Source organism: Quercus robur, chromosome 4, assembly GCF_932294415.1.
Source record: "Quercus robur chromosome 4, dhQueRobu3.1, whole genome shotgun sequence".
NCBI lineage: Eukaryota > Viridiplantae > Streptophyta > Magnoliopsida > Fagales > Fagaceae > Quercus > Quercus robur.
This window is the reverse complement of record NC_065537.1, coordinates 62,674,610-62,700,946: the sequence shown is the minus strand read 5'-3', so window position 1 is coordinate 62,700,946 and position 26,337 is coordinate 62,674,610. Positions and strand designations below refer to the sequence as shown.

Sequence of the window (26,337 nt, the reverse complement as noted above, 5' to 3'; positions counted from 1 at the left end):
AGTTATTGTTTCTGGCGATTTTTCAGGATTTCAGACTGGATCCGGTGAGATCTTGTCAAGATCTGTCGAGATTTAGTCCAAATCCTTTGAGATCTTGTCGTTATCTGACAAAGCTAGGCCAGATCTCATCAGATCTGCCCAGATATCAGGCAGATCTTGATGGATTTGGCTAGATCTCGTTGGAACCAGCTAGATATCGGCTGAATCTTGACGAAACCGGCCAAATATCGACCCTGGTGATAAAACCTGAGATTGACCCGATACAACTAGAAATCGACGAGACCTAAACCGGCAGATCCGATTAGATCTTTTGGGTCGATTTCAGGTTATTTTATAATCGACCTAAATTATTTGGGTTGAGTTCGGGTTGGGCACAAATCTGACCCGTGGACAGCCCAAGACCACACAAACCTATAGCCATCACCAATTGTCATTGTCATTGCCATTGTCCATGCAAACCCTAAAATCTAAAGCCACCATCGCCATCCAATCACCACCCATGCAAACCCACAAACTTAAAGTCAATCTCAATGATCATACATAGTGGTCAAATCAGTAATCCCAAATCACCCCATTCGAAACCTTGCATAACCAAACCCACAAACCCAAGCCATGCCTCGGACAACCCAATCCAAACAACTTAAGCTAGAGCACCAAGAAGCCAATAAGACACTCCTTGGCCAATTAACCATTACCTATAACCCATATCCTTCACCACTGAAACCCCACATATACCTAGCCACAAATCCAAATCAAACCTATAGATCAAATTCACGCAAACTCATGATTCCATAATCTAGAGATCTTCTAGAGAGAGAAAGTGGAATAAGAGTGGGAAGGGGAGAGAGGTTTGGCCATGGCCATGGAAAAAGAGTTTTGACCATGGTCGAGTTAGAGATAAAGTATGAATATGGGAGGAGTTTCGGTGATAACTTGGTGGAAAGAGAATAAGAGAGCTTTGGTTGAGAGAGAGATGTCAAAAAATAAAAATAAAGGACTCATTTTGCTCAGCTACAATCCTAGTCAAATATGACTATACATTGTAGCTAGCAATTGTTAGCTAGCTCAATGTTGATCCCGATTTTTGAGTTAGAAAGTCACATGTTAGATGGATTGATCAGATTATTCCGTCTAAAATTTCTTTAGAAGCAGATTGATGTTGACTGAACTTTCCTTAAGCTGACTTGTTCACCTTGTTTCCTTCATTGTATTTTGAGTAGTGAATTACTCTTGGTTTTGTATGTATATCTGATCACTTCCTAACATGACATGTAAAATTGGACTTATATTTATAATACAAAACCATTTTTAGACTTGGCGGTCGTGCCCTTCCTATCAAGAAAACAAATCTTAAGCATGGCAAAGTTTGACTTATATTCGTAACCCACTTAAATATAGAGGATAAAAATGTATGAGTGTGATTTTTGAAACCAGAGATAAATGATTAATGGTTATTCCATACTCAATGCGCTACAATGATGGATCTGGTAGAGTTGACCCATTTTAGAACAAAAAAGAAAAATATCAGTAATTTTTGTATTTAAATAGCAATCTATTGGTATTTAGAATTTAAGTAAGTTTTATTTTAATAATAATTTATTTATTTATTTTTAAAAATTTAATGATTGGATTTTATATTTGAAAGAGCCTAGACTTCACTCAAAGCAAAATACACTATTTGACATACTCTTTATTTGGAAAGAGAATTAGAATTGAGCTTTTAAACAAACTCTAATATTATTATTATTTTCTTCTGATAAGTTCTTAAAAAGTACCCATGTCAAAAATATTAAGTCTAGACAACAAAATTTGAATTTCTTCTAGATATTATTATGCACAAATTTTGATTTTAAAACAACTATCAATCCTAGAAAAATAAGTAAGTATTCGAATAAATAAATTAAAAATACATGTAAAAATAACTCAAAAAAAGAGAAATGGGATTTAGGTGAAATAAATAGTGAACAAGGGAAAAACATAAAGAGCATTAAAATTCTTCTCCAATATAAATAAATTAATAGTATAAACAAAGTTCCTTATTAGTTATTGCCATATGGGATTTAAGTGGAATAGAATATGAGGAACCAGACAAGTCTTTGGTTGAAGTTAACGTGTCTTTTTATTCTGTCTTGGGCTCTTTGCTATGACAGCTCTACAACATTTAACAAAATCAGAACAATTCTCAGATTTCACATTAACAACAGGATGAGGAAGAAGAATTAAGAGAGAAAAAAACCAAAACAATTTCTGGGCTTGTCAATTGGGTTCGTAGGCTCAAATGGGTCGCAGGCAAAACGACTCAGAACTCGGTCGTTGTGCAATTCTGAGCCTCTTGTTTATGGGCACAATCTCATGCTGCATGGTCTATGTTTGCCTCTCTGTGGTCTTCAACAGGCCCAGTAGGATTGCCACTGTTTCATCAGTTTCAGACGTTGTTGGAGATGGTGGTCAAGAAGAGAGTGAGTGTTGCAGAGGGATTGAGCATTTGGAGCTTTGGGGTGATGCTGTAAAATGGGGTTCTGACTTTAAGGTCAGTTCTTCTGAGGATTGTTGCATGGCTTGTAAGAGCATGTGTGGTGGTGAGGATGGGCCTTGTTTTTGCGATTCTTGGGTGTATTGTGGGGATAAGGAGGCTTGTGGTCCTAGATTTGGTGAGGTATTGTTTCTGTTTTTTTCGTTGTTTTTGGTTTCAGTTTCATTTTATTGAAATCTGATATCTGATCTGGGTTGGTGGATTTTAATATTTTATCACTTTCAATGCGACTAACGAGCTGGAATGCTGGGAATTCAATATGTGGAATTGGGTTGAGGAATATTCATCTTATTAATGTGGCTCAAGAACTTAATAATTTGTTATATGTAAATTATTTATATAAAGTAAGGTAATTTGTCAACTCAATGCAGCATATATAGAAAAACATTGGGAAAAAAATAATATTTATTCTGTAATCAGTTTGAAATTTTGGCTATAGTGCATATATAACCGGCCTAGTAACATGGATTGATAGAGTTTGAAATGTTGACTTTTGTAGTCTCAATTGGTGCTTATTATTTCAATGGAAATTCTTCTGTAGTTTGTTGATTAAAAACGCTCATGGCTTTTTGGCATTTTCCCTTTAAATTAGCTAGTAGGATGTGATTCACACAGCAATTAAGAGTGTGGAATGTAAGGTTGAATTCGTGATGAAGGTGTGTGGCTATTGGCTAAGCTAAGTCTTCTGTTTCCCTTAATGGTGCTATTCAATGTTTTAGAACTCTTAACCTTCAGATCTGAACTGGAAGGACAACCGCATCACATTTACTTATATGTCCTCAATTACAGATAACCTAAATTCTCATGCACATATTCAGTTTAATTATATCATTTATTGTAATACCTTTTCCCACTTTATTTATATTTTAAGGAGTATGTTGTTTCATTATTGAGCTATATATAATACCATAATGTGTGAATTATAGCTGCTCTGCAGTATGTTGCATCCAGTTTGATATAACTGTATGGATCACTTTAAACTGTCAAATCATCTTCCTTGTTGATCCACTCTATTCTTTTGCCGATATTGCATATACATCCTGTATGCGTAAGCCTAAGGTAGTTCCTTTTCAAGATATACATATATATATATATATATATTCTTAATTTTTTGGCCACTCTGCCATCACTCTTGCCCCCCTTGTGGATGCTTAAACCAAGATATTAAAAAGTTTCTCTAGAGTATCTGGGCATCTATCCCAAATAGTACCCATCCATATTACAAAGCATATTTTTATTCCTATTGAGTGCTGCCTAACTAGAATTCTGCTCACTGTAAAGCATCTCACAACCCTCCCATTTCACATCGATATCCCTGCAGAATCTGATAAAAAACATGCACTGTGCCTGTTGTGTATTTTTTATTTATTTATTTAACTTCCCAGTTAAGAATTTAAAATATTAGTTGAAAAAAAAAAATCAATGTAGCCCAATATTGATATTTAAAAGAGTTGCAACTAGAAATTTTAGTGAAGAAGCAGCATATAGAGATTCTAGATAAAATGTTTTTAAAACAGTATTATGGATCAGTAGGCTTGAAGTCTGGTCAACTTGACATTTGGAATTTGTAATATGTGTGCCTTTTGAGGCTTTTTAGTGTAAAAAGTTCGAAGTGGCTGTAGATATAATTCCCTTCTGAAGATAATAGATATGTTTGTGTGTGTACATGCCTTAAGAGATTTCAACAAGTCTATTCACATTTCCTGATTCTCAGATTCTTGTCTTCCTGTTCTTGCTGTTAGTGTTGGTTGAAGAAACAGAAGGATGCATTGGACCCTGATCGGCGAGACTTGGGTGATAATGTCATGTGGACTTCTGGGCTTGTCTTTGGAAAAGGAAAGGTACATTATGTGTTGAACATCATTCGACTGTTGATTACAGTTTGTGAACTTCTAATTTAGTCTGGACCAACATAACTTAGTATGTATAGTTGAAGCAGTTTTGTTTCTTTCCTCTAGAGATTTCCTTGATGACATGCATCTCAGCTCAGTTTATATACTTCTGATACTGGATGTTAAACATATCTTTCGGCTAAAACCGGTTGAGTGTATAGTTATTTAGCAGGGAAAGAAAGAAAAAAAGGAAAAAAAGATAGGCAACTGAGTGTATGAGGTTCTCAATGAGAAATTATAAAAAGTAAAAATTGGTTACTAGATTCTTCTGAAAATGACATAAGCAGGTATTGACTTGCAATTGCTTTTAGATTATTTATATGTCAAATAAAAATCTAAATCGTTGTGTGTGTGTGTGTGTGTGTATAAATTTCTAGGAGTTCTGTTTTCTTATTTTGTATACTGGCTGCATATGGCAGGCATGATTGACTGTCCTGCAATTACAATAGAAAATATGCCGAGGGTAACATTTGTGATTATATGGTCTCTACTTCAGAATCTGTCCCTGTGGTGAATGATTTCTCATAGATTTGAATGCACAATTCTAATTCCCATAGAAGAAAGGTTTACAAATTAATGCTGCTACAAGCATAAAGATATTGATTGTAGTGGAATTAAGGAAGTTGCACAATGCTAGAAGAGGTCCCTGTGCTTGTCATGCAGTCATCTCTTCTGCCAGACAAAAAGTCCATAAACTAGTTTCCCTGTTAATTATACCTTATTTTTTTCTGAGCCATTGCTCATTTTAATCTATTCAGCAATCTGTGGAAGGAACTGGTTTTTGTATAGCCCACAATCAAACAGCAAATTTCTTGGGCTGAAAGAGTCAGTTACTTGAGTTCTGTATGAATAATTTTTCCCCCCTGATGATACTTTTTTTAAAAGCTTTTCTTGCAGCTGTTCTCGGAAGAAAGTTTTATATTAAACCAAAATGCTTGCTTTTTTTTTTTTCTTCTAAAATTTATTCTGCCTGGTGTTAATTCACACCTATTAGCTGAGATTCTATCATTAGCTACCAAAGAGAACTTAGACTACTCAGTATCAACGATGTCAGGAGTTTCACAGTTTCTGACCATGAATTTAAGAATTCTAGGGCTTATTTAGGACCAAGAGACTCTATAGTAGTTACATAAGAAGTTATCTATTTTCATGTCATGTATTAGCTATATTTGTTTATTTGGTTGGTAAAGGTAACTTCTAGCAACCATTTGTACATATGTACTAATGACATATTGGGGATATATAATTCTTAAAATATGGTGGTTGGAAAACTTTGTAAGGTTTTGTTAGTATTCATATCACTGCTGTGTGCAATGAACTCACACTGCTCATTTTTTGCTCATATATATTCTTTTTCCTTGTAGGGTATTTTTGGCTTGAAAACTGAATATGGGGCTATTCACATCAAAGTAAGTGCTTTTGGATTCTGGTTAATCATGCATGCCAGCTTATTAATTCAGTTTTTTAGTTGCTTAACAATACTTGATTGCTCCAACACATTACATTACGCTTCTTTCTGGTCTCATTTTTTCTATTATTTAATTTTTAGGAATAAATTATGTGAGCTGCTTTTGCTTAAATATTGGATTTAATGATTATATGAGAGAACATTATGTGAGTTGAAATTGACCAGATAGCAATAATTCACATCTAAGGACATTTTGTCATGATCACTGTGCAAGCAGATATTACCCTCAATAACTCATTCTTCTCTCTCTCTCCCCCTTCATATATTTCTGTGCGTTGCTCTTCTATTGGTGGGGGTCACACAGAATCCCAAGTACATTTCTGAAGTTAGCTGACGTTCTGTTGTTGCCTTTCATAAGTTTTTTGTGATGCCTGAGAGAAGGAATTGGCAGTTCTTTGGCTCTGCTTCATCTATGTTTTCTGCCTATTTATGTACACTATCTTTACTTTCTCTTTTTCTTTTGAATTTTTATATTTGATTCTAGATTTTTCTTAGGCTAATGTCTTTGGACCCTGACATTTGCTCTCTCATTAGTGTATGTTTTACGTACACATTTTTTTGGGACAAAAATATCCCTTCGAGTTACTAAATTTAAGTGTGAAGTATTAGTGTTTTTGTAAATAGAATACAACTTCTTTTATATTTTAAGTGTCTTGAATTGTTTTAGCTGCAGCCACCACAAATCTTGTGGCAATGCATCTCATTGTTGGCGAGTCTGGATCTGCAAATGACTCTTACCTCTCCCTTTCTCTCTCAAGTTCCATTCTTTGCACCAAGATATAGTGTCCAACCTGCATCGTAAACTCAACACTTGTTTTGGATTTTGCTGCTGGTCATTTTCATTCCTTACAGTGGCAACCATGCCTGCCAGTAGACATGCCAAGCTTCAGCTCTCACACTCTTCCTTCTCCCTGCCACTTCACTGCTTTCCTTGTCTAATTTACACCGCATGAGGGACTTCAATGACTAAAATGAGGATTTTATTTTTCAATGTCTATAATAAATGAAGAAAGGAGGAAAATTTTTAGAACTCTTATTTTTAGCTATTATTGGTGAACAAGCTTCATTTCTGTTTCAAAGGATTAGAGGGTGAGCAACATAAGTGGATTTTTTTTTTTTTTTTTTGTTTTTTGGTAAGAGGCAGCTGTGATGCTAGAAGCTCTCATTTTCTCCCCTCCAAAAGATGGTACATTGTGGAATGAAAAAATTACCCTCTTATCTTCAGTTGTTGCAACAATCCATCTTGTCTTTTGTAGGCTTATATGATCTGAAAAATGTTATTGATGGTTTACAATGTGAACTTGTGAAAAATTTAAAACATAGAGGCTTTGACATTTGTATATTTGCTATAGTTTAATATTTATATTATTTGAGCACACTCTATTTGCCTCAAACACATAAAAAAAGAAAGAGTTTGTAAACTTGCAAATTTTTGAAGGCCAATTTAAAGTTTTATTAGTTTTCTGTTGGCATCTCAATGACGAACGGCTTCTTTAAGGTTTCTTTTATTGAAAGTACTTTGATCTGTTTCTTAATGTTAAACAAAATAATTTTTGTCTCCAACCTCTCAACTTTGTCTTGATTTTTGATTTCTGCAGCTATTTCCTGATTGTGCCCCACATTCTGTTTCCTATATTCTTGAGATGTTACAATTGCGTCATTTTGCGGGTTGTCAATTTTATCGAGCAGAAAGTCGGGGAAACTTTTGGGATTCAGAAGGAAATCACATAGAAAATGTAAGATATTTATGTTTATATGCCAGTTATAGCAGGTTGATACTAAGTAGACTGCTTTAGGATGCTTACCTACTAATAATGGTTCAACATCCTTTTCATTGATTCCATTAAATATTTTTTATCTTAAAGATGAAATTAATCTGGAGTAAGAGTGCTTAAGTCTAAGGCTATTTGGAAATTTTAATGGACATAAAATTAAACATTGTTTATTTTGTCACACACATACACACTACCTCTCCCCCACCCACCCACCCAAGCACACACACACACACACAGCAACAGAAGTGCTTGTGCTACCAGTGTAAATATTATTTGCAGGATGTAGAGAGACAGAAAGCTTGAATTGAAAAGGAGTTAATCTTAAGGATAGTTCAGAAAAAATAAGTAGTTCTATGGTAGACGCATCAAAGTTCCAATTAAAAGATTTACTTTCTTATTTTGATCTTTCAACCTATAAAATGGATTAAAAAATCTAGTTAGTCTTTACAAAATAACTAAGAAGCCATATCTGCTTTATCAAAACATTGAACCTCCCAGACATGAGTCTCTCATGTGCTCTTGCTCCTTACTTTGCTTTGACGTCCAACCCAGCCTTTTTATTATGGAAGGTGTTTAGCATCAATTTTATTCTGAGTAATAAGGTAGTTGTCACTTTTTTCTTTATATAACAGTTCTTTTTGTTTTTATCTATAAGTTACTGTCACATGCACACTTGGTGAGTCTTGAACCCACGACATTACTGTCTACCTTAGTGTAAAACCTTACTTTTTACACTGGGGGAGGTGCCATTTGAGCTAAAACTCATTGGCTTCATACAAAAATGCTATTTTTGTACTATATTTGTTTGTCTATTTGATGCATACTAAACTAAAGGCTCCAAATGTTTGAACTTCCAATATATTTGTTCGTTTACTCTCAACTCCACCCCAGCTTTTTTCTTCTTAGACCCAGTAAAGATAATTTCTTTAGCACGAGCTGTAGTTTCAGCAGAATGTTGATCTGAAAACAGTTTTTTTTTTTTTTTTTTCCCTATGTTTTAATAATAGCATATATACATTTTGATATAACTTTAATTTCAGCAGGTAGTGTGAGGCGAATATCAATATTTGTATTTATATGGATATATTTTCTAACTCAAAAGAGTTTTACTTGACCTATGCAGGCTCCATTTGGTCCACCTTTTGCAGTAATACAAGGTACACTTGAAGCAATTGGAAGCAGTTTTAAGGATATTCCTACGGAGACCTGCCCCACCATAAGAAGAGGATCAGTTGCATGGGTTGGTTCTGGCCCAGAATTCTTTATCAGCTTAGCTAACCACAATGAGTGGAAAAAGGCTTACACTGTCTTTGGTTCTGTTCTTCCTGAGGATATGGAAATTGTGGAGTTAATCGCACAGCTTCCTACCAAACCGGAGGTTTGGAGTAACATTAATGTCTCGGTCTTGGAGAAACCTGTTGCCTTCCAATTCCAAAAAATCAAGACAAGTCTTGGAAACCTGAAATGATGTAAACATGGATACAGAGTCAAGTGGGTCATAGAATTTTGTTCCATTATGGTTCCAATGATTGAATACAAGTTGTGGATATTGAAATTCAATGCAAACATAGATGAAGATTCCAAATGGTATCAGAGAAACCTGCTCCATTATGGTGGCAACAAATCATCTTATGGCTCGCAGTTTAGCGGAACTTCTCGATGCTCAGATTTTGAAATAATGTATATAAAAGGCTTCGATTTCTTGGGAAATTTCTCTATAGCTCCATACTTGTAATTTGTTTTGAAAGTATTATGGATATATAGCCATTACATTTGTTGATACCTGGGAAAACAGAAATGAAAATAAAATCAATTTTTGTCCTAATTGAACTTGTATATTAATTGTTCCAAGATTCTTATGAAATGTGTGGCTTAATTTCATTTTCTTTAAAGCTATGATTAGATGGACAAAGGTTTGTGTACATTTTATGGATTTGATGACTCTGGTCTTGCTTTTTTGTTCTATGGTTGTTAAAATGACGCATGTCTTCTATATCCTTTTTTTTGGGGGGGGGGGGGGGGGGGGGGGGGGGGGGTTGTGTGGGGAGATGAATTTCTGTATCTGAAAGAGAAAGCAGTGAACAAATTCATTCAAAAACTTGTTTAATAATTGAATCGGAAAATCCTAATGTATTTTTAAATAAGTACATCATGTTCAGAATTGCCTAAAATATGTTGTACATTGCATCACTATAGCAATGATAGCCAAGAATTCCCATATAGCTCCAACCTGCTTTTTATATTGAGGCATATGATTTTCACATTAGGTTGTATGGGACTCCAATACGTGTACATGTTTGTCTTTACCCTTGAATCACGTTTTAAATGTACCAGTCAGCTTGGGGTGGGGGAACTGAGTGTGATCTATGAGCATGACCATTGAGTGAAACCAAAATTTAATAAAGACATAGAAAAAGAAAAGTGAGCATTCTTGTAAACAGTAACTAATTTCTAATTTAAAATGATGCAACATTATATTGACTTTTTATATTTGTGAAGGGTTAAAAATTTGTGAACTGTTAAATGTTTAATTGAAATAGACTATCTTCATTTTATAAACAAATGGAGAGAATCTTTATTCCTTTTGAAAGGGGTTTCTTGTTAAAGAACTTTCTCGCTTTCCTAAAACGGTGTTTGCTATGTAATATGGTCAAGAGAAGTGTTATATCTACAATATTTTTACAACAAAAATTCTAATTAAAACCCACCATTGAAATTAATTTTTTGCCCACTTGTAACCATTTAACAATTAGAATTTATTTTGAAAATATTGTAAAAATATTATAAACATAGTATTTCTCATGAATTTAAAGGCATTTACGTATGACCAACTATGAATTCTAAATATATAGTCATAAATAACAATGATAGGATAGGAATGATTATAATGAAATGTTTAATCCATACGGTTTCTCTTATAAATTTTGTAAGAGAGTTTGTCAAATGAAATTATAAATGAAAAGAAAAAAAGAGTTAACTTATATTCCATTTGTTTTGAAATAATATATTTTCCAGAATTTTTTTTTTAATTTTTTTTTTAATTTTTAGGTGTTTGTTGTAGGTAAAATGTAGTCAAATTTTGTAAAATATTTTTCGGTGCAATAAAATCCATATAAAAAGTTGTAAAACGTTTTACATTTAAAATTTTGGTAAAATATTTTACAAAAAGAGTGACTTCCTTCACCCCATCAAGTGGCTAAGTCACCGGTCTAATGGCTGGAATTGTTGTTTTGATGATTGGTTCTGGCATTTCAATGGATGAAGCTATTGCTTCAGCAATTGGTTCTAGGGTCCGATGCTCAGAACCACTGCTTTGGCGATCGATTCTAGTGGTCCAGTGATCGATGTTGGTAGTTTGGTGAACAGAGACGCCATTCTAGCAACTGGCTCCAGCAATCTAGTGGCTGAAGTCGTTATTCTGTTGATAGTCTAGTCATCGGAAACACGCTTTGGTAGCGATCGTCAAAGCCACTGTTCTTGCTGCTGGTTTCGGTAGTTCGATCATTGGACCTCCAACACTAGTGGCTCCGATGGTTAAGCAACCAGTTTTGGTGATTTGCTTGAAAATTTTTACTTGTCATACTAATATCTAAAAATATTTAATTTCAAAATAAAATGGAATTTTATTAAAAAAAAAAAATTTAACTAGGCATAGAATAAAGGAGACATAAAAATCATGAGGGTCGTATCTAAATTATGGTGCCAACTACTGATAAGTGATAAATGCCTCACTATTATTTTTTATCCAAACGAGATAGGAAAAAGTAGAAAGCTTTACTTAGCATCTAGAAAATATAGTAACCAGGTTTATATAGAATATTAGTAAGCAATAATCACAAGAGGATCCGTGGCGCAATGGTAGCGCGTCTGACTCCAGATCAGAAGGTTGCGTGTTCGATTCACGTCGGGTTCAATTCCCCTTCATCCTCACCCTTTTTGTTGTAGCTTTCAGTTCAATATTTGGTTAACTTTTTTGTAGGTGCCCACACATTGTTCCTCTTTCAGTTTAATATTGGTGAACTGAGAATCTAACAAGCACAATATCATACAGGGTGGTACTCCTTTAGAACCTCGGGTGTATCACACTTTATTCTTAAAAAATTACCTTTTGTCTTCTTTCATCTAAACTGGACCAATAGTATTCTTCTCTTTCTTTATCCTCACATGGATATATGAAGGGAATATCTCACATAAATGCTTGCTTCACAAACATTAGTCACAACAACTGAACCCAGGTTAAACTATCTTACAAAGATAGAAATTGAGAAAGGATTGCATATAAGTTATAACAAGTGAGAGCAAATTTTATGGGGAAGAAGTTTTGCAGGTTAAATGGTTAATGGCTTAAGAGTGTTTTCTACTTTCTAGCTCTCTAAGTTTCTGTAAAAACTAGCACATCAGTTTGGAGCAATGTGTTATGTACATTCACTCACGTGCATGATGCACTTGGAACCACTTGAGATCTTTTTCAGATCAATAAGAATAATTCACTTGGAACTTTTGCAGATCCCTTGGAAAAACACTAGGAATATTGCACTTACTATTAGAGGCACTTGGAAACACACTAAAAATAATGCTCTTACAGTTGGATGCACTTATACTGCCTGTACTTGTACTTGCTATTGGACATTTTAGCCTTTAGTCAGCCTAAAGGACGATAAGGTGTTTCTAGTTGGTGGCCTTTGACTCTCAATAACTATGAGAGATAAATCACTTATAGTGTGATTAAGAAGTATATAAGTAGGTAATAATCTAGTATTATGGCATCATTTTTTAGATTTGATAGCTCTGCATCAAGTAGAGCCCTTGGGTCACCTCAATCAAATGTGAAAAATGATGAAGAATTTAGTATAATAGATACACAGAATGATTTGAAAAATTTGAATATCCCACAGAGTGCCAATTGAGATGTACATACAAGTTTGTCAAAATTCTCTCTATTAATTATGTGATTACACAGTTAAAAGTTAAAACTGTACAACAAAAAACTCCTCTACAAAATGAACATGAAAATTTACAACAATTTTGAAAAGAAAATTAAAAGATACTATCAAGAATGAAAAATTTTATATATTGAATTATTACAAGTGACAATTATACCTCTAACAAGATAATGATTAAATACACATGTTTTATTATACGATGCTAGACATTTAAACTTTCAAAATTGCAAGCTACCATGGCAATTCATTCAATTCTCATTGTTGATGTACAAGCATAGTATTTGGATCACAGACACCTATAAAAGAAAGATAAAGCTTATTGGAGGGCACCAATGTGATGTTGGCCGTAGGTTCTCCAATACCTAAGTTAGAGAGTTTATTTTATTTTATTTTATTTTTGTGGTAAACTCAATGAATTTTAGAGAATTATTTGTAAAATATGAGTGTGGCTTTTATGCAATGTAGAGTCCTCTTCATATATAATTGAATGAGACTTTTAGTTAAGTGTTCTACTAGGATTATCCCTTTAAATTTGCCTACCAACACACTAAGAATTCTTTAGATCAATGTTATCCCTTGTCAACTATGCAGTTTTTTTTCTCTGGAATTAAATCTCTTTTTTCTTCATGAGTCTCAATTTTTTCTTTTTGGTTGAGTCTCTATAAGTCTTGATTGATTCGACTCTATGAATTACTCGGTCACATCTCATGTGTTTGTCAAGCTTGCCAATATGAGGTTAGATGCCATATGAGACAATACTCTCTAATTAGGCAAGTTGACTCATTTGAAATGCACAACTCAATCATCACTGATTAATTATTCTTTTATTTTTTAACCTCGGTTTTATCCACTATTGAGATAAGGTGCCAACTTTAGTATGTTTGGAACAGAGGGAGTGGGGAGGAGAGTAGAGAGGAAGGTAACTAAAACACCTCTCTCCTCATCTCCCTTCATCCAAACATAGGATAACTCTAAGTATATTAGTCATTAATCTAGTGACTGCTAACATCAATTTAACTTCCAACATTTGGTGATCAATCACATCCCCTTGAAAATTTTTACTCGGCCAAAGTTTCATGGTTACAAGTTACAACCAACTTCCCTTTGAGCTTTAAGGAGACAGGTATTGATCCACGGTATCCCATGTATCTCATATCTCATACCATGGATTTGTTTTACTTTTCATGATGGTGATGGGTACTATAAGGTGCAATAGAAAACATCAACATTCGACCAAATAGTATTTTCCGAATTGTCAATTGTTATTAACAATTGACAATTGGAAAATACTATTGCACACACACTAACACACATGACACACCCCAGACACACACATTGCTTTTTAATTGAAATTGTGACTTCAAGTCACGACTTTAATTAAAAATTAACAACTTTAGTTAAAAACCTATGTGTATAATATATGTGTTATCTTGTGTAATTACCATTGTTTAGACAATTTTTCTTAGATAAATATATAATTGAAAAAAAAAAAATGATCTTCATGCATGCAGTCACTTTTCCTGCCCACTTAAATCCTGATATACATGTTGTGAAACCACTCGAGTAATAGTGAGGTTTGCTACTTCAACCCATAACTTTTAGACTTACAGGCGTGGTGGACTAAATAAGAGCCTCTTGCCGATAAGTCACACCATCTTTTATGGGTGATACCAATTTTATGTTTACACGCATCCACGAAATGACCAGCCTAAGGAAATGTAATCGCCGACAAAGTTGGCAAAAGCAGATGATGATGGTTCTTATTTATTTTTTGATGGGCAGATAATGGTTGTTATCAATAAAATCCAAAAGTAAATTCATACGTAAGTTCCGCTACAAATCATCACACTCACATGATTCCAAAAGTCAGAATCTCCACCGATTCATACATGATAGTTTCCTACTTGTCCTATTCCTCTGAAATCAATGCATTTCACTGACTTCATTAATAAATGCAAGAATATACCCAGAATAACGAGCTGTGCATTTTTATTTTAAAAACATATATAAATAAGATAAGATAAAGAGGGCAGGATCGTAGGCTTTCTGAAATACCAATTAATGATTCAAGCTTTTGAACTCCGTGCTTTCTGACTTTTAATATTAAAAAAAAAAAATTATTTAAAAATAAAAAAAGAAGGTTGAGAATATTACACTTGACCTTTCTACACAACTTCGGCTTTGATGAATTGAATGGAAAAACACGAATTTGGCCCCAACACTTACACAAGGGACCAGAGAGCTAAGGATGAGGAGGACAAAAAGAAGTGGGACTTGTGTTCATACTTTTAAGTCATTTGTGATCACTTATTGAGTGAATGAAGAATATAACAATGTAAACACCACATTGGTTGACCATGGAAAAAGACAGTATGAAATTTTCTAATGAGGTGATAATCATTTTTCATACTTGTCAAAGTAATCATGGGTAAGGATAAAAATCCTGCAACCCACATCTTAGTCCTGGACAGGACCATACTAATTTTCTAGCTCATACATACTCCATGTTGTGGTCCTGAATGAAGGAATTACCTAGAAATAGAGATTGTAATGTCTCACTCATCATCAGTGTACTGGAGAGATCTGAAGCTCATCAAGTGCCGATGAAGATTTTTGAGATAATGTCATTATGCAGCAGCAGGAGCCAACTTTAGATGGATACATGCTTTAACAAGATACCAAACATTATCATCCCAACCAAAGTCATAGTTCTAACTTGTGAGTAGTAAGCTACTGCCAAGACTAAAGATTTACAGCTTCCTGTGAATCAGGCATGTAGTTCCAGCCATGATAAATTAGTTCTCTGGGGCCTAACTAGTTTTGTACCCACTAAAATTAACATTCAAATTTAGGTCCCAGCATTATAGAAAGCAATGACAGAAACCTAACTGGAATTCCAAAGTCCAGAAGGCGTTTTAGTGAACAGACGATCTTCACCAAATGAAACAAAGATGGCATCTAACCTCTATCAATTGAGAAGATAACATAACCTCTGGCATTAGGATAAACACTTCTTTCTACCACACAAACACCATATTGGATACCAAAAGGAACATCCTGCAGTACTAAGATAAGCAGGAACTAAACTATGTTCATAGGTAAAATCCAAGTACCTTTTCTCATGTATTAAGAATATGAAACCCTTACAGCTTCTTCTAGTATCGTATCAATGAAACATCTAAACCATAGCATTACATAAGAGTATGCATGTTTCTATGAGTTTCTACATCTTCAAGTAGAGTTTAGACAGATTCATACTTCTATCAATTACCATCTGGCCTCCTACTTTTGAGAGCCACCGTTTTCACCATACCGCATTAAGCATTAAAACAAAACATAAAACCCAATTCAATTATAGTTAGCACTCCTAGGATCTTATGCATAACAATCAGAAATAGCATTGCCAAAGCTTTGAATCAAAAAACACAAGAGTAAACACTATTAATGATTATCGAAAATAAAGCTACTCCATTCACTGAAAATCAAAGCTAGAACTACACAAATTTCCACATTCTACCATCTCTAGTGGCATGTGGAACCAAATGAAACATTGAATCAAAAAACACAAAGAGTAAACACTATTAATGATTATCGAAAATAAAGCTACTACATTCACTGAAAATCAAAGCTACAACTACACAAATTTCCACATTCTACTATCTCTGGCGGCATGGAACCAAATTAAACATGAAAACTAAAAAAAAAAAAAAAAACCCTAAGCAAACTCACATAATAATCGAGTCACAAAGACTAATACCCATTTGGCCTCTTGAACTAAGCAAAGCTCCCAACTCTGCCACCTCTCAAACTACACAACAATAGACCCTTTCATAGGATAGGGGGATTAATAACAAAGACCCCCCCACAAAGGAAAACCGAATTTGCCAACACCTAAGACTCCGGTGAGGGAATTCTCTTCGGCTTCTTCTTCTTCTCCGATACCGCCTTGGCAAAGGCCTCAACAATCCTCTGCTGGGACTCGAGAATCATCTCGGTCCGCTTCATCTCCATCTCCATCCTCATCCCTTCAATCTCCCTAGCCATCTCCATCTTCATCTGCTCCACTCTCACAAACCCATCTCCCAATACCTTTATAGCCGAAACCATCTCGGCCACCGGGTCCCTCTCCCTCTCTCTCTTCCCCAAACCCGACCTCACCGTCGTGTTACACTCCCTCATAACCCTAGCCCCAAAATTCACACCAGAACTAGAGCTAGGGTTAGGGTTTGAATTGAATTTCGGCTCAACTTTCGGATAAAACTTCGATCCGAGATGCGCTACGCTCACACCACTCGGAATCCGAATACGAAAGCCACTTCCTCCACCACTACCACCACCACCACCGCCGCCACCGCCTCCGCCGCCACTTCCGCCGATTCCATTATTTCTGTAAAATTTACTCATGTGCCTCATGTTCGACCCTCCATTCTTGAACTCTTCGTACAAATCTTGATCTTCCTCTTCGTCGTTCTCAACGTCGAGCCCTTCGTCGTTGTTGTTGTCGTTTTCGTCGCTATCGGAGTCGTTGACTCGAGGCTTAGCCGAAGGACCTTTCTCCATGGCGTCCATGCGCTTGAAATGGACCCAGGAGGAGATAAACCTCGAAACGGGCATGGATCTCGCCCTCTGCAGCTCCGTGCGGTACCGCTTCCTCAGCTTCTCCATCTTGTGACGGCACTGCACGGCGGTCTTGGGAGGAGACGCGGCGGAGCAGCGACGAGCGACCGAATCCGCCACCTCCTGCCAGTGAGTCGCCTTCAGATTCCCGCGCCGGAGCGAGTACCATTTCTCGCGATACGAGTCGATCAGCGCGACCGTCTCGTCGTGCGACCAGCAAGGCGGCGGCAGGCGCCGCGAGGCGGTGGAGGGCTGGGGTTGGGCCTGGGGCTGGGCCTGGATCGGAGTCTGGGTCGGGGTCTGGGTCTGGGCCTGGATCTGGGCCGTGGGCGGAGCGGGCAGAGGGAGCGGGAGAGAGAGAGGCACGGCGGTGGGTGGGCTGGAGGGGATCGGCGGTGGGGTGGTGGCGGTGACCTCGACGGGAGAAGAGGAAGAAGCAGCAGCAGCAGCAGCAGCCATGAGGTTTGTTCAGTGGGTGAAGGATAAGAGAGGAGGCGTAAAGTAGCAAGAGAGAGAATGAGACATAATGGGGGGTTGAGGAAGGAGGGGTGTGCGGCTGGTTATGAGATGTATAGAAAAGAAGGAAGGGAGGCCACCGCTTAGGTGGAGGGCTAACGTGCGCCAGGGGGGGGTTGTGATAGGGTGTGGGAAGTGGTTGGCAGAGGAAGGGTAGTAGGTCCACACAAGCACAAACAGAGGTGTCTGACTTTGGGGCCATTATTATCGCCATCAATTCGTCATGTTTTAACGTGTGTGTGATGTTAGTGTTACCCACCGTCTAGGGTGGGTGGGTGGGTGTGTGGGGGCGTGTGAGCGTGAGCGTGTGGGAGTGTGGGTGTGAGTAGGGTGGGGGTGGTTCTGACTTTGGGGTTTGTGGTTGAGTGGCGGGGTTGTAAATATTTTGGGTTGTCATTTTTTTTTTTTTTTTTTTTTTTTTTTGGGTTTTTGGTTTGATTGATGTTGTGGGCTTTGTTGAGTTGTTGTTGTTGTGGTTGTGGGTGTTGTGGGTGTGGGTGATGTGGTGGTGGCTCTTTGTTTCGAGTTTTGTTTGGTTTGACTGGGGGGACAAGAGATGGTGGTACTATCTCTATTAGTGGGGGAGTTTGTATTTATTGGACACAGAGAGAGAAAGAGAGAGAGAGAATGAGTTTTGAGACAAAGTGAGAGCAACTTGAGGGTCTTTCTTGCGTTGGTTGCGTGTTCCCTTCCAATAGATAAAAATTGAGTGAAATTCTCACGTGGGGGTAGCCAGCTTAGCTAAGCTAAAATTAGCCAGATTTCCAAGCCTGTTTACCCATAGTTATAGCGGCTTTTCACAGTTATGAACCAACTTTTTAGAGTTTTTTAGTTGTGACTTTGAATGAGTTGTGTGAGCCGAACCGTCTCTGTCTCATCTCATCTCATGGGCTTTGAGAATAAAAAGTACAAGGGGTGCAGATAAGCATTGGGCCTGTGTATATTGCAAGACAAGCCCAAATAAGTAAACACTTGGCACTAGGGCTGTCCATGGCTTGGTTTTATGGATTTGTGCTTAACCCGCAACCGATCCAATCAAATTGGGTGGGGAATTTTAGACCTGCATTTGACCCCTAAGACTATTGGGTTGGGTGGTTCAGGTAACTCTCAGGTGAAGCCAAAAACCACCAGAAATCATCGAAAGTTGGCAAAATCTCTTCAAATCTGGCTAGATCTCGCTAGATCTGTCTAAGATTTGGTGATATCTAGCCAAATTTGGTAGAGATCTCATTAAATTCGAAGAGATTTTCGCTAAATCGTGTGGAGAACTCGTCGAATCTGGTATATTTCTACCGGATCTAGTTGTTTTATTTGTTGAAATCCATCACATCTAGTTGAAGAAGTTGTTGAAAAGCTTAAAATCGTTGGACTTAATGTTTTTCAATCAAGTTGGGTTTCATAGGTTTTGGTGTATGAGACTGCAACTGGCTTGCCGATGTTGGGTTTTTGAAGGTCGAGACTCGCGTCCGACTGCCAAAGTAGTTGGATTGGGTGGTAGTAGGTTGGGTGGGTTGGACACCCCCACTTGACACAATTTTGGACAAAAAGGGCTAGATGCTTACCAACTATTTTTCAAAACCTATGATCGATAGATAACGACCTGTTTGGTCACTGGATTTTTGTTATTTGTTTTCAAAACTTTACTAATTTCTTAAATTTGAATTTGAAACCAGTTTTCAACCAACAAATTTGACATGATTTGTGTTTTGTTCCTATATTTGATAACGATTTTTCAAGAAGATAAAAACAAGAAATGTTGTTTGGGTGATATTTTCAGTTTTGAGAAAAAGTTGTGTTCTTAAACACTTTAAACAGTCACTGCAAATAAAGACACCCAATTCTACGTATATCTCTCTTCCTCACACAACTATATATATATACTACTATTTAAGGGCTTCTCTGTTTGGATCGGATTTTTTTTGTTCCGAAATACCCCTAAACCTACTTTTAAGTAGGGGCAAAACTTGAGGACAACAATGTAAAAATATATCTCTAACTCTCACCTAAAACATTTCCTACAAAATAGGATCACTTTCCCATTAACCCACTTCTTCAAAGCAACTATACGTTTGTTGTTGTTGTTGTTGTTGGTTCTTTTTTTTTTTTTTTTTTTTTCCTTAAAAAAAAAAAAATCATCCTCACGTTTATCTTCAAATCAATTTTTTATTTTTTATTTTTAACATCCTCAAGTTTATCCCAAAAAAAAGAAAAAAAAGATATATACATATTTGATTACAATTTAAATTTAATAATTCAATGATTAAAAAAAAAAAAAAAAAAAAAGGCTCCCCAGATAATTGCTCCATTCCTCACCCTTGAAAATAGGTCACACAAATCCATTGTAGAATTCAAAACGCACTATTATCCATATTGGCAAGTGGCAACCCAAGTTTGATATTTTTCATTTAAAAAAAACAAAAAACAAACAACCACACAAACACGTTTAATTATTCTCCCACTCCAAAACATAAACTTCCCTCTAACATAACACGTTTAATTGGTTATGCTTATCAGTTATCACACCAATCTAAATGTTTCCAACCACCATGAGTCTCTTAAGCAAAAGCCTATTTCCAGAGCTATTTTCACATTTTGGTGATTGTGCTGCCCGAACCAAAGCAAAACAAAAACATGCAAATAGAGTAGTTGTTTGTAGTGGAAGCCCTTAACAAGTGTAGCAATAAAAAATTGTTCAAGAATGGAGGTTCAAATATGTGAGTAACGCCCAATTTTCTTGATGAATTCTTTAGAGCCTTTTTTTTCTTTTTCTTTTTTGGTCTTCAAGGGAGTATTAATCAAACATAGAAAGTTGTACTGTGTTATTAGTAGTTTAGACCAATGTCGATTGGATTTAATTTTAGATGTTGAAATCTTTGGTTAAAAATTCTTCTTTTTGAAACCGAATTCAATAAGCTGTTGAACCATGCATCTTAATCTATAGACCTGGCAAATCTATTTTGAAAAACACTTTCGTAAATATTACAAATTTTATTAAAATTTTTTACCATGATTTTATGTAATTTTCATTTATATTTTTTATATGCCCAATTAGCTTTTTGACTTGAATGGCCAAATTTTGTTGAATTTTCACTTGGCAACGAGTTTTTTTTTAAAATTTTTTTTTTAATCTTTAATTTTTTTTTTAATCAGAAAATATTAAAAAATTATTATGAAATTACTAATTCACTGTAGTCATATTAATTTGTAGCGTAAGGATCCTTCACCTAAGGCTATACATTTTTTTTTTTTTTTTGGTGAAGACATCTAAGGCTATACACGTTTTATAGGGATCAACTTACTTATGGGGGGTGTCTACAAAAGAATTTATAATGAATTTATTCATTATAATAATTCATTATCCTAATGTTATATTTGATTTATTTCCCCTTCAGGAAATTCTATATCTGATTGTGGTTCTTTTTCCCCAGTAGTATGGTGGTGACTGGTGAGGGAGATTCCAGGGAGATGGAGGTGGTAGTGCTGACAAAAACATTGTACATAGGTTCAGCTAAAAGAATTTGAGGCATGGAATAATATTTTAATTTAGCGAGTGTGTAGTGAGTACGGAATAAGTATGTTGCTCTTGAAGATGCATGTACATGTTGTCTACTAAGGCAAAATTATCCCTTGCTTCATGATATAGAAGTCAATTGCAGATGTACATTTTTTTGTTTGATAAAAAGTAAGAAACACGTGAGTTAAATTTAGAGACAGAAATTTATATAGAGGGTGTTTAATTTAGACAAAAAAAAAATTTATATAGAAGATGTTTAATAAGAAGGAGACTACCTTTCAATATACTAGCCTTATCACATGCGCTTTGCGCGTGTAATGAGGTTTTTTTTTTTTTGGTTTAGTGTTATAATTTTTAACTCATTCTAATTTAATATTTACATTTTTTCCACAAAAATTGTGCATTTAAGACTACTAATATAGCTAGAAGGGTCATAAGGTTAGCTACAAAAAATGAACATCGAAATAACATTGAAATCATATAAACATGTGTGGATTTGTTCATTTTTATAGCTAACCTTATGACTATTCTATCTATATTAGTAGCCTTAAATGCACAATTTTTATGGAAAAAAAAATGTAAATCTCAAATTAGAATGAGTGAAAAATTATAACACTAAACTAAAAAAATAAAAGCCTCATTGCACGCGCAAAGCGTGTGTGATGAGGTTAGTGTTAGTGTAAGTTTATATATATATATATATATATATATACACACATTTTTATTTTATTTTATTGATTTCTCAAATTTATTTTTATTTTTTATTTGACCCTGATATTTGACGTGGCTCTAATAGAAGATAATAAGTTACTGCAATTAATCCCTTTCTTTAAAACTTTCCTACTATACTCTATTGCTTCGATCACCGCAAAATTTCCTAAGAAACGCGATAAGCGGGCATCTTATAAACTATAAAATAATTCTCCAATCCAATTAATGTTGTAAAAACCAAAAGCTAGCTCTTATAGTCTGACATATATTTTTATACAAGGATGGATCCAAGATTATTAAAGCGGCTTCTCACAATGACATGATTGTATTTCACTCATTACTAGTTGAAGGCCCGCTTTTACTTGACCAAATTGTGCTGAACTAAGTTGAGAACTGTCTACAGCTACACATATCATCATTGGCTGGACATACCGAAATCATAAAAGATATTGAGAACCTTCTCGTCTATCAAACATTTGGACAGAATTAACAAAAGAAATTAAAGAATCATCAATGGAAAGCCAAAATGTTTCTCATAGCGACAGTGACATACCAAGCAATGCTTAACCCTTCAAGTGGTATTTCGTCAGTAGAGAACAGAAGATCTAGAATCAATAGTGATGTCGTCGAAAACCGTCACCAATGGGTCACACCGTACTCGCGACTCGAATCGAACCTGCACGACGAAACAAACAAAAGAATCCTTCAGAGAAGCACCGGTGTGGTGCCGGCCGAAGGCTCTCCGACGGTCAAGTTAGAATTCCTTTGTTTTACTTAGTGCGTTAGAGAGGGTTCATAAAAGCATACCTCGATTTCTGTGGGTATTACGCCTTTTATAGTGATAAGGGGTTGACTTTCCCTTTTTGGTTCCCACATCTTTTCAATGTGGGACTCTATTCCCAATTCTTCCAAACGTGGTGAGCAAGGATTCTCATTACCGGACCATGGGCCCTTGCTGCGTCAGTAGTGATGGGCCTTCAAAGCTGGGACCATACTTACGCAGGCCCAAGAGACCCAATCCGTCAGGCCCATTAAGGTAAGCCCATCATGCCCAATATTTTATCATCTTCAGTTGCCCCCTTCACCCAAATGATCCGTCACCTTTAAGGTCAAAGGATCAGTGGGGTGACGGTCCTTACATATGGCTATGACGGATTCATGCAAAATATAACGACGGTCCCAGCTGGATCAACCCGTCAAAGGAAGAATCATCAAGTTGACGGATACATGGCGGGTACAAATCTGTTGGTACGTACTGACAGGTTGTCAGCATTTATTAAGCATGCCACGTGTCACTCTCTGAATGGTCGTTGTATAGGACCGAAGCGTCGCTTCGTCTTCCGTGCACTTCCTATATATATATAAGGCGCCTTACTCTTTCATTTTTCAATTTTCACTCAGAAAACACTTGTCAGAGCGAAGTCGTCAACCCTGTCAGAGCAAAGCCGTCAACCTCATCAGTGCAATCCGTCGAGGACGAATACTTGCTGATTACACCAACCGTCACCTATCCTCTGCTAAGTTCGGTAAGTGCTTCTATTTTACTATAGTCAAGTTACATTTTCGTCCATGCATTGTTGTTAGGCTTTCCATACCCGTCAACACTTTCAAACCCGTCGGTCTTAGGTTTTATTGTCAACTGTAGGAAATGTCTAGTGCGTCAAGTAACCAGTCGGTGGTTCGTGATGGGACGGAATACGAGGATGTATACCCGTCCGGTCATAAAGACCAAGAGAGCCCCGGCGAAGATAGGAGTCCGTCTGCCTCCTCTTCGTCCTCAACAAATGAGGATGTGGAGATAGTCGAAGTAGAGGGTTCCGATGATGACGGGGATCAACCACTGGAGTCCGTCGTAGGCGCTGATGGACTAAGGCAGTTCATCATGTTGCCAGAGTGGACTGTGCATAGGTTTACATCCGTCATCAGGGAGAAACATTTCAGCACCTTCAGGACCAACTTCCAAATCCCAGACTATGTCTCCATCCGTCTACCATATGGGTCGGAGAAGTGTTATTACGAAGGGGTAGACGGTGTAGGAGTGTACGAGCAGGCATTGAAGGCTGGACTTCGATTCCCGCTTTCTACACTTCATAGGGAACTCTTGCAGTATCTGGGGTTGTCCGTCACCCAGATATCCCCTAACGCCTGGAGGGTCTTCATAGCCATAGAGATTCTTTACGGTGCAATGTCAAACGGGGAAAGGAAGTTGACAGTCCGTGAATTTCTTCACTGTTACCGTCCAGACGAGATCTCGGGATCAAGGGGGATGTACAGTTTTGCCAGTCGGAGCCCCTTGTTGAAGGTGATCTTTGAGACCCCAGACTCAAATAGAGACTGGAAGAGTCGGTACTTCTTCCTGGAGGGTGACAGATGGATGAACCATCCAGGGGAGACAGATTACATGCCCGTCGACACAACTTGGGCAGTTATAAATCAGACACGTATGCCTCCGTCTAAATTTCGTACTGCCTTTCACATCCGTCCAGTTATATGTGTATATCTTGATCATTTTTCTTTGCAGGTAGACGGCGCCCTCAAGTCAGCCTCGAGGAGTTTAGCTTTCTTGAAAAGGTTTGCAAGAAGACTACGCCGGAGGAAAGGACTTGGGCTAAGTTGGTGAATCCGAGGACCATACATTGGTACTGCGACGGTCCTGAGCCCACCCAAGAAGCAATAAGATACGACGAGCGCGTTCATAAACGTAAGCCCGTCGACTTTACTTTGCCATTTACTTAGCTTTATTTTGTTTTAATTTCATCCGTCATTATTTGCAGAGATGGAGGACGCAAAAAGGAGAGCTCTGATCAAATCCCAAGCCGTCAAGAAGAGGGAATCCGGCGAGGTGGTTCCTAAGGTGTCGGCTTCAGCACCTAAGAGGAAACCAACATCAAAATCTGACCGTCCATTCAAGCAACCAAAGGTCTCACTTGAACCTGTGGTTGGTTTAATGGCTGAGGGTATCAAGACCGTCACTCCAGCTAAGAAGGGGACGGGTAAAGGACTGATGACGGCCCCAGAGGGTAAGCAAGAGAGACCTCCTTCCCTTCTCCGCGACGACTCCAAGTATGCATTGGAGAAGCTGTCGTCCATCATCACGGCAGAAGACTACGAAGATCTGGGAAACCATTCGACGGAGGCCATGGGGGAGACGGGCCTCTTTGCCGTCGCTCAGGTTGGCTATGTCAAATAAGTTTTTATACTTTTCTTTTTTCTCTTTTTTTTTTTAGTTACATTATGTGACGGTCTCTTTTCTACTCGCAGTCCTTGGTCATGATGAAGGGTCTACTGGACCGGTGTCTCAACCGTGAGAATGCCTTGGACCGGGTTCGCGCAAAGGCAGAGCAGACGGAGGAAGAGCTCGGACAACTCCATCAATGGAGGTCCAAGATGGAGAGGAAGCTGGAGCTTTCTGAGAAGGTGAGGAAGGAGCTGGAGGAGAAGACGGCCACTGCGCTGACGGCCATAGAGAATAAAGAGGCGGAGATCAAACAACTCAAAGTTGAGATCCGTCAGGCGAAAGAGGCAGCCGTCGAGGAGTATCGATGCTCGGAAACCTGTTTGGGCGAGCTGTCGGACTCCTTCCTTCAAGGCTTTGATGACTCTCTCCGTCAAGTCAAGAAGGCTTATCCAGAGCTGGATTTGACGATGGTCAAACTTGAAGATTAAGCCCAGACTTCTGCCCTCCCCGTCGCCTCAGAAAATACGGAGGACCTTTTTGGCGACGGTGCTGCTCAAGGAGACGGAGATTCCGCCCCGTCGAAGGATGTCCCGGTTACTGAAGAAAAGAAAGATTGATGCATATGTACTTTATTTTGTGAACAATCCGTCCTTCTTTTTTTTATTCAGTTTTTAAGACAATCCGTCCTTTTTAATTGTATTAAACATTTGCCTTTGGGGGCTTTTTGCTTAATGTTCAGATATGCTTTTTACAATTGTTTGGTATTTTGTCTAAAGCTCCGTCTCCCTTCTTGAGGAAGGATTTTTTGTGAGAATATTTCTGTGACAATCCGTCCGCATTGTAGACTTATTATCTTGTGTTGATTGAGCATTTACATCGTTTAGAATTTTCCTTTTCCGTCTGTTTTGAGAGGTTTATTAGTAGAACCGTCCATTTTGTGGCGTTGTACATCAATTTCAAATATATCGCGTATTTGATGGACTTGTAAAAAATTTTAACGTAGTTAACTTCCGTCCACTTTGCGAGCACGCTCGTCTATTTTTTCAACATCTTAGTGATCTGTCCACTTTGTGCACTAATTTCATCACCTTAGTGATCCGTCCACCTTGTGGACTCAAGTTCAATCACCTTAGTGATCCGTCCACTATGTGGACTTAAGGTATTCATCCGTGTAGGGTGATCCGTCCACC

General features: G+C 37.2%; 3 protein-coding genes and 1 non-coding gene across 4 annotated transcripts; 3 read left to right on the top strand and 1 right to left on the bottom strand.

The window, feature by feature from the left end:
• Positions 1-2,087: 2,087 nt before the first annotated feature.
• Positions 2,088-9,493, top strand: LOC126723268 (uncharacterized). Its single transcript, XM_050426594.1, has 5 exons — positions 2,088-2,656; positions 4,276-4,374; positions 5,790-5,834; positions 7,492-7,629; positions 8,792-9,493. Exons 1-5 carry the CDS (start codon positions 2,279-2,281, stop codon positions 9,134-9,136), a joined length of 1,005 nt encoding a protein of 334 aa, XP_050282551.1. The 5' UTR covers positions 2,088-2,278; the 3' UTR covers positions 9,137-9,493.
• A 2,016-nt stretch (positions 9,494-11,509) lies between these two features.
• TRNAW-CCA (transfer RNA tryptophan (anticodon CCA)) lies at positions 11,510-11,581 on the top strand. Its single transcript has one exon. It is a non-coding gene; the product is annotated as a tRNA-Trp (tRNA).
• Positions 11,582-16,178: 4,597 nt separating this feature from the next.
• On the bottom strand, positions 16,179-18,401 carry LOC126723266 (trihelix transcription factor ASIL2-like). Its single transcript, XM_050426593.1, has one exon. It carries the CDS (start codon positions 17,685-17,687, stop codon positions 16,503-16,505), a length of 1,185 nt encoding a protein of 394 aa, XP_050282550.1. The 5' UTR covers positions 17,688-18,401; the 3' UTR covers positions 16,179-16,502.
• A 5,034-nt stretch (positions 18,402-23,435) lies between these two features.
• Positions 23,436-25,958, top strand: LOC126722365 (uncharacterized). The gene is made up of 5 exons (XM_050425531.1): positions 23,436-23,495; positions 24,491-24,670; positions 24,744-25,141; positions 25,231-25,386; positions 25,887-25,958. Exons 3-5 carry the CDS (start codon positions 24,746-24,748, stop codon positions 25,956-25,958), a joined length of 624 nt encoding a protein of 207 aa, XP_050281488.1. The 5' UTR covers positions 23,436-23,495; positions 24,491-24,670; positions 24,744-24,745.
• The last annotated feature ends 379 nt before the right edge of the window (positions 25,959-26,337 follow it).